This window comes from Salvelinus sp. IW2-2015, unplaced genomic scaffold, assembly GCF_002910315.2.
Source record: "Salvelinus sp. IW2-2015 unplaced genomic scaffold, ASM291031v2 Un_scaffold1329, whole genome shotgun sequence".
In the NCBI taxonomy this organism is placed as follows: domain Eukaryota; kingdom Metazoa; phylum Chordata; class Actinopteri; order Salmoniformes; family Salmonidae; genus Salvelinus; species Salvelinus sp. IW2-2015.
The window spans coordinates 179,839-188,785 of record NW_019942844.1 but is presented as its reverse complement, the minus strand read 5'-3'; the positions used below and the strand labels follow the sequence as shown (position 1 = coordinate 188,785).

General features: G+C 47.0%; 1 protein-coding gene across 1 annotated transcript in view; it reads right to left on the bottom strand.

Moving 5' to 3' along the window:
• Nucleotides 1–8,947, bottom strand: part of syndig1l (synapse differentiation inducing 1-like) — a 126,396-nt gene that overhangs the window by 24,768 nt on the left and 92,681 nt on the right. Inside the window, exon 3 of the mRNA XM_070438974.1 lies at nucleotides 7,585–7,722. Within this exon, the coding sequence (XP_070295075.1) occupies nucleotides 7,585–7,722 (138 nt within the window). The remainder of the gene's footprint in view (nucleotides 1–7,584; nucleotides 7,723–8,947) is intronic.

The window sequence follows — 8,947 nt, the reverse complement described above, 5'->3', positions numbered from 1 at the left end:
GGGGGGGGGGGGTACTGTCACGCTCTGACCATAGAGAGCCTTTTTAGTCTCTATTTTGGTTAGGTCGGGGTGTGACTAGGGGGTAATCTAGGTTGTTTTATTTCTATGTTGGCCTGGTATGGTTCCCAATCAGAGGCGAGCTGTTACCGTTGTCTCTGATTGGGGATCATATTTAGGCAGCCATTTCCCACTGTGTTTTTGTGGGATCTGTTGTTTAGTGGATCTGTGGAGTGCCGTGAGCACACCACCTATGCTTCACGTTTCGTTTGTCTGCTTATAGTTTTTGTGCGTTCTGCTTGAAAATGTCTCATGTGTTTGTCATGATGATACTTCTTCCCTGTGTGTCCTGTGCTTCCCTTCTGCTGTCTTATTAGGTTCTTTCTCCCTCGTTCTCTCTCTCTCCTAGCTCCTCCCTCATCTCCCTCTCCGACTCTGCTCTCTCTCTATCGTTCCGTTCCTGCTCCCAGCGGATCTTCTCATTCTCCTAACGACCTCATTTACTCTTTCACACCTGTCCCCTATTGCCCTCTGATTAGAGTCCCTATTTCTCCCTCTGTTTCCGCTTCTGTCCTTGTCGGATTCTTGTTGTGTGCTGTTTGTCGTAGTGTGCTTGCTTCCCCTGTTCCGCCGTGTTGTTCTTTGCCCCTCTCAGATGCCGGCGTGTGAGCAGGTGTCTATGTCAGCTAACCGCGAGCTCGCATCTTCCGAAGACGCGTACCCGTCTGCACTCCCTTTTGACGGAGTGCGCGGAACTGCAGTCGATATCCAGTCGTTCCCTCTACTATTGTGACGTATGAGAGATTTCAGTTTTCTGTTTTATTGACCATGTGTATAATATCCAGGAGAAATCTGTTTGTTTAAATACTGGATAAAGGACTCTGTTACGTATTACTCGCTTTTGGGTCCTCATTCACCCAGCATAACAGAAGAATCCGACCAAGAATGGACCCAGCGACTACGGATTCCGCAACACTGCCGTCGAGATCCAGGAGCAATGCTCGGCAGACACGAGCAGGAATTGTCTGCTGCTCGCCATGCCGTTGAGACCCTGTCCGCTCAGGTCTCCGATCTCTCAGGACAGTTTCAGAGTCTTCGTCTCGTGCCACCAGCTACTTCCTGGTCTTCCGAGTCTCCGGGAACCTAGGGTTTAATAACCCACCATGTTACTCTGGGCAGCCCCACTGAGTGTCGCTCCTTTCTCACCCAGTGTGATATTGTGTTCTCCTCTCCAGCCCAACACATACTCAGAGACGAGAGAGGCCGGATCGCTTACGTCATATTACTCCTTCTTACTGGTCGGCTCGGGAGTGGGGCACAGCTATCTGGGAGGCAAGGCTGAGTGTTCTAACGTTTATCAGAACTGTGTTAAGAGAGTGGATTAGTGATAACGGTGTTTCTGGAGCTCCACGATGTTCATTTTTTGTTGAACAAGCAAGGCGTGTCTCGCCTGCGCCACTCCTCAGGGTCCTGGGCATCGTGAGTCCGCGTGAATGTCAAAAACTGGTACTCTCGATCGAAATTAAACGCGATATACTCTCAATAATCTGGAGAATATCCATCCTTGCTAGTGCCAATGTCTCGCGCACCTGACACTGAGTTAAACGAGCCCACAAAAGAGCTGCGTCTTAATGTCTTTCTGCTCTCCGCGTCCTTTCTAATCTCGTCCAGATTCAGAGACTCCACTGCTGAAGCGGTTGAGTCTGCGTGACTGACATGAGTTTCCGCGTCTTCCCGGTGCATCTCTCCTTCCCTCCGCGAGATTGGATCTCTCCTCTTCGAATGCTCTCGCCCATTCCTCACACCAACGACGGGTAGATCTTCGTCAAGACTCCCCTAGCCTTCGGTGTCAGACATCAGAGCCGGACGGCGCCCCCTTGTGTGCGCCGCTCCCACGGTGCGCGTTTCCCCTCTCCGCATCCCCATACAAAACCAATCTCCTGGGCAGTTTTTTGGGCCTCTCCATCTCTCTGTGTCTCGACCGCAGCATAGCGCCCACCTGCAGCTGGGAGGATCGCATCTCGATAAGGAGAGGGAACGGAGAATTCACCAAACCGCCTTTGCCTCTTTGCGGTTCGCTGGACATTTTGTCATTTCATGTCCAGTAAAAGCCAGAGCTCATCAGTAAAGCGGGGGGTCTCATCCGTGGCGTGTCGAGCTCGTGCCTTCCTTATCTCTACTCATGGTCTCTCCATCAACCTGATCTCCCGTCTGCTGTACTACCCGCTCATAGTCAGGGGGAAGGCTTCATTTTCCCCATGCGTACCAGATTTTGCGTACCCCACGTGTCTCGGCGCGATCGCTATTCCTGCTCGTCTGTCCCTGTGGGACGCTGCTTTATTAGGTCTCACGTGGGATGTCTGAGTGTGCATCTCTTTCTGTCACGGAAGCGCGATGGGCTCGGATCAAACATGACCATGTTCTCTCAGACAGTTAAGAGAAGATTTCAGACCAAAGCGAGCGTGCCAATCGGTTCGACATTTTATTCGAGGATGAACCGCACAAAAAACAATAAAAAACAACACCAACGGCATGTTCTGACGCTCCGACTAAACAGCTATCGCCTAATACAGAGCACATGAGATAAGTACTACAATGCTTCCCAAACAATATCATGCGGATTGTAGACGACATATATTAAGCCCTTTGCCACTGTATTCTAAAGTATCAGGATAAACCAAACTAAAGTACGAATCACCAATTATGTGCCATACTCTCGACCTCTTTTCGTCTCCTTTAGTCACTCACCTCTTGCCGATTTTGGTCATCCCTGGCTAGTATGTCATAATCCTTCTAATTAATTGGTCTAGTAATTCTATCTCTTATATATCACTGGAACAAATTATGACGTTGTATATACACAAGGCTGTATCATGTGATGCGTTTAACTAGTCTGGCGTATTCGCCTACCACATGGTGTTGCCCTTTCCGTATTACCCTCTCTATAGCTACTGCGATGCGAGGAACCTGGTATATTGACAGGAGTGCCGGAGGAATATCATGATACTGCGCACGGTCTTCAGCCTGCATTGTTACCAGAGCGCACTCACACCCTGCCACATACCATACACCTCTCTGCGTTCGTCTATGCACGAATTGTCTGGATTGTATGTGCTTGATCTCCCCTACTTAACCTTGGAGTCCAATCTTACCCCTACAAAAGACGGACCGTTTTCTTGACTAAATATCCATACTTCGTCGGCTCCCGAACGTAAGGCATCCCATCGACAAGACATCTCAAACAATTTATCTGTGCTGTGTTTCGCTCGTACATGCCTCGGACATACGGGGATTAAATCCAAGTGTTTGCATACATATTTTTAGTGCCGCAAATATATAGATCGCACAGCCGCGGTGACATTCTGTGTCGCCTTCTTTCTCCATTACGTCCCGACCTGGGACGATCGGATTCATTAACTTTTAAGATAGAGACAAAGTTAGGCATAGGACTGTGGTCTCATCTCTGCAGCCTACACTGCCGCTTAGAGCAATTAATTCGTGAAGGTATCCCCTGCTATGTAGTGGCATTAGCTCACAAATTACAGCGCGCTTAAAGAATACGGGTTTTATCTCGCTTTGTCTCGCGCGTTGAAAACGTTGTGTTAATAAAAACAATTTTGACTCTCGGGGCTTAGTGTCGTCAGCCTGTGCGAGATACATTTTTTGCAGGGAGCTCAGCAGTCTTTATTACAAGTTGGACCTTCGTAACGCTACCATTCGTACGCATCAGAGAGGGGGACGAGTGGAAGACGGCGTTTACACTCCGTTAGGGCATTTTGAAGTACCGGGTTCTTGCCGTCGGTCTCGGCTAATGCTCCAGCTGTCTTTCAGGCATTAGTTTAATGACGGTACAGGCCCAGACAAATTTAGTAGAACATCCTAGAGAAACATGCGCTGCTGAACATTTATATATCTTGTGGGTAGTGCACCAGCCTTTGACGATCCTAGTCTGTCGTAGAATTTCAATTCACCGTCACTTCTGCAGCAGTTACAATTTGATTTTGTTTATGCTCTATGCCAACGCTATCGACAGCTAACCTGGAATATACGTATGCCAGCGGGCGCTAGCTCTCGAGAATTGTCTCTACGTGAAGGAGTCAATCTTGAAGAAAATGAGCGCTTTCATGTTACTCCCGTGCGCTCGTCGACCACTGCTTTCCCTGCCGATTTTAAGCACAGTATCAATAGCCAAGATACTACTTTCAGCAGACACCATGCTTGCAGTAGGGCCTACTGATTCTCATACCAGACTGAATGAACAAACAAGTCAGATAGAGTCCCCAAATTATTGGGACTTTACATTGTGACTAGCGCAGCCCATGTTAGGATTTTGAAAGTCGCTGCCCAAAAGTTTTGAGAATGCACACAAATATTTAATTTTCACAAAGCTGCTGCCTCAGTGTCTTTAGATATTTTTTGTCAGTTGTACTATGGAATGACTGAATGTGTCACAACTTTCTGCCGTAAGTCTCCTTTTCGGTTGACATCGCCAGTTCTTCTAGCACATCGCCGATCCAGTTTGTTCATTATCTCCATTGTTTTGTCTTGTTCCCCACACACCTGGTTTTCATTTCCCTCATTCATGTTCTGTATTTTAAACCCTCTGCCCCTCGCCTCCCTCATGTGTTCTTCCGCTTAGAGGACGATCCTTGTTCCGCCCTGTCGTGTTCTTTGCCTTCTTCAGATGCTGCGTGTGAGCAGGTGTCTATGTCAGCTACGGCCAGTGCCTTCCCGAAGCGACCTGCAGTCTGTGGTCGCGTCTCCAGTCGTTCCTCTCTATTGACGAGAGGATTTCAGTTTCCTGTTTTGGATTTACCATTGATTATATCCAGGAGAATCATTATTTGTTTAATACTGGAATAAAGACTCTGTTACTATTACGTCGCTTTTGGGTCCTCATTCACCAGCATAACAGAATAAACATGTAGAACCCATATCACGCTGCGCTTTGGTGCGAATGTTCTTACGACGAACGTGACAACTTGAATGTACCCTGGATGGGTGGATATACATTCTGGTACATTCCAACAGGAATCTGTTCCAAAAACTTTGTAAATAACAAAGTTGCCAACCAGCAACGCATAAAAAGTTGTATAGCGGCAAATTAAGATACCGGGTAGGGAGTGGGCAATTGAATTACTTTTTTCACTCACCATGTGAGTCACCACCAGAGATCAGAAGTAGAACTGGAAGATAAGAGGAGAGTGCTGAAATAGCACATCAAAAATGTCTGCACTCAACGGTACGTTGGATAAAGGCCTCTACTACGTGGCTTTTCCTTTGTACCTTTATCTAACTAGGGCAAGTCAGTGAAGAACAAATTCTCATTTACAATGACGGCCTAGCAGGGAACAGTGGGTTAACTGCCTTGTTCAGGGGGCAGAACGACAGATTTTTTTTACCTTGTGAGCTCAGAGATTAGATCTAGCAATCTTTTAGGTTACTTGCCCAACGCTGTAACCACTAGGCTACCTGCCACTTATGTATAACCTGGAAATGGAAATGACCGTTACCGTTACCTAAATTTCACGCTACATTTCTGTGTACGCCATTTCTGAAATGTCTGTGCATGTTTAAAAAAATAATTGAGATTTATAAACTTTTATAAACTGTTTKCCGTTATAAATCAGACCTGTTGTAAAAACGGTGCGTACGTGAATGAGCATTCAAACTCACCTGTCCTCGTGCTCGTCTCCCCCCCCTCCAGGTGTCGCCCATCTTCCCTATTAATCCCTGTGTATTTATACCTGTGTTTTCTGTCTGTCTGTTGCCAGTTCGTCTTGTTTGTTCAAGTCGACCAGCGTTTTTCCTCAGCTCCTGTTTTTCCCCCCAGCCTCTCTTTTTCTCATCCTCCTGGTTTTTGACCGTTGCCTGTTCTGACCCTGTACCCACCCACCTGACCACTCTGCATGTCCTGACCCTGCCTGCCACCCTGTACCTTGACCTCTACTCTGGATTATCGACCTCTGCCTGACCCTGAGCCTGCCTGCCACCCTGTACCTTGACCTCTACTCTGGATTATCGACCTCTGCCTGACCCTGAGCCTGCCTGCCGCCCTGTACCTTGACCTCTACTCTGGATTATCGACCTCTGCCTGACCCTGAGCCTGCCTGCCACCCTAGTACCTTACCTCTACTCGGCATTTATCGACCTCTTGCCTGACTCTGCAGCCTGCCTGCCACCCTGTACCTTGACCTCTACTCTGGATTATCGACCTCTGCCTGACTCTGAGCCTGCCTGCCACCCTGTATATTTGCTCCACCTCTGGATTATCGACCCCTGCCTGCTTTGACCTGTCGTCTGCCTGCCCCTGTGGTTACAATACACATTGTTACTTCAACACCTGCACTTGGGTTTTACCTTGATTCCTGATACATTCACCTTTCCATGGTGACAATAACGGCTTTTATTTGCTGTACAATTTGGAACTATTGTCATTAGGCCACGGCATGTAAAGATGAATTCTTGTTCAATATTTAGTTTATCAATAGATTATTACATTTCTGAGATTAAATAGGCTATGATGTCACGCTCCTATCCTGCCTTGGTATAGGCTCTGAGATTAAACAGGCGATGATGTCACGCTCCTATCCTGCCTTGGTATAGGCTCTGAGATTAAACAGGCGATGATGTCACTCTCCTATCACACAGAAATACTGTAGCCTCTATCGCACAGCAATAGGCCTACTGTAGCCTACCCATACTGTCAAATATTTTATATAAGCCAACAGTCTATTTACTGTGTTGGCAGGATGTTTTAATCGTTAGCAATCATTTATGCTGTATCTGGAAAAGGTCCGTTTCGGAAAGAGAAAACTATGGCTAATTGTTGTGGACTTGTCAGCAGAACGTTGTTCATTTAGGGCAAGCTACTCATAACATTTTCTCTGCAATACTTAGTATGTGTTTAAACAAATGCCGCCTACATATCTGCCTTTTCCTACCATGTCCTTTTCAAGCTGCTTCAACTCGGAGTAGATTGACAGGCTGGAGGAATTAGCCATCTCTGAACACTAAACTACATTATTACCTGTAACTACTGAGGAAGAACTAAATTAGCCGCTGTCTGCCTACCTTTCCGTCTGCCTGTCTGCCTACCTTTCCGTCTGCCTGGCTGTCTACTTGCCAGCTGGTCTGTCTGCCTGCCAGCCTGTCTGTCCGTCTGCCTGTCTTGCCTGCCTCCTGCCTGTCTGCCGGTCTGCCTTCCTGTCTTGTCTGTCTGCCTGCCTGCTTGCCTTCCTGCCCGTCTGCTTGCCTTCCTGCCCGTCTGCCTGCCTGTCTGCCAGCCTGTCTGTCCGTCTGCCTGTCTTGCCTGCCTGCCTGCCCGCCTGTCTGTCTGCCTGCTTGCCATGGTTGCCGTGGTTGCCGTGGTTGCACAGACAGATGAGGAGACTGGATGTTGAGCCTTCGATAAGACTTCACACTTGAGATAGGTTTGCCATCAACGGCCTGTCCTGTGTGTGGGTGTGTGTTAGGCCTGAGAAGTAGAAAGCAGTGACTTCATGGTAGTGACAGGTATGGGTGTTAACCCCAAGAAAGGTGCTACCACGGGTATGTATGTGTATACAGTGTGTGTGTCATGTTTACCCCCTGGGAGAAGTAGAAAGCAGCGATGCCCAGGGGCCAGAAGCAGCAGAGCATGGAGAAGATAGCCAGGCCCAGGTGGTCTCTAGGTGGGATCACTATGAAGTTATCTTCACTCTCGCTGTCGCTGGAGCAGTCCGTCTGCAAGAGACAAACAGTGTTAATGTAGTTCACCACCATGACAGTTCATATATAACATGATCAAGTTATCTTCACTGGAGCAGTCCGTCTGTTAAAAAGGAAGAGGGGGATACCTAGTCAGTTGTACAACTGGCCCAACGCTCCTACAACCATTACAGTTCATATAGAACAAGATTAAGTTTTCTTCACTCATTGTACAGGACAAGAGAAACAACTTTTCTGCAATTCATTTTTAGAACGAGTGGAAAGACAAAAAAAAATAAGTTTCCCACATTACAGGGACAGTTAAAGGATTGTAGCCTTTTTGACATACCCAAATCTAACTGCCTGTAGCTCAGGACCTGAAGCAAGGACATGCATATTCTTGATACCGTTATTATTTTTTAAATTGTATTTTACCTTTATTTAACCAGGTACGCAAGTTGAGAACAAGTTCTCATTTACAACTGCGACCTGGCCAAGATAAAGCAAAGCAGTTCGACACATACAACAACACAGAGTTACACATGGAGTAAAGCCAAGATTCAGTCAATAATACAGTAGAAAAATTGTCTATATACAATGTGAGAAAATGAGGTGAGATAAGGGAGGTAAAGCAATAAATAGGCCATGGTGAAAAAGTAAATACAATATAACAAGTAAAACACTGGAACGGTAGATTTGCAGTGGAAGAATGTGAATGTGCAAAGTAGAAATAATGGGGTGCAAAGGAGCAAAATAAATAAATAAATAAATACAGTAGGGGTAGAGGTAGTTGTTTGGGCTAAATTATAGATGGGCTATGTACAGGTGCAGTAATCTGTGAGCTGCTCTGACAGCTGGTGCTTAAAGCTAGTGAGGGAGATAAGTGTTTCCAGTTTCAGAGATTTTTGCAGTTCGTTCCAGTCATTGGCAGCAGAGAACWGGAAGGAGAGGCGGCCAAAGGAGGAATTCGCTTTGGGGGTGACCAGAGAGATATACCTGCTGGAGCGCGTGCTACAAGTGGGTGCTGCTATAGTGACCAGCGAGCTGAGATAAAGGGGGACTTTACCTAACAGGYTCTTGTAGATGACCTGGAGCCAGTGGGTTTGGCGACGAGTATGAAGCGAGGGCCAGCCAACGAGAGCGTACAGGTCGCAGTGGTGGGTAGTATATGGGGCTTTGGTGACAAAACAGATGGCACTGTGATAGACTGCATCCAATTTATTGAGTAGGGTATTGGAGGCTATTTTGTAAATGACATCGC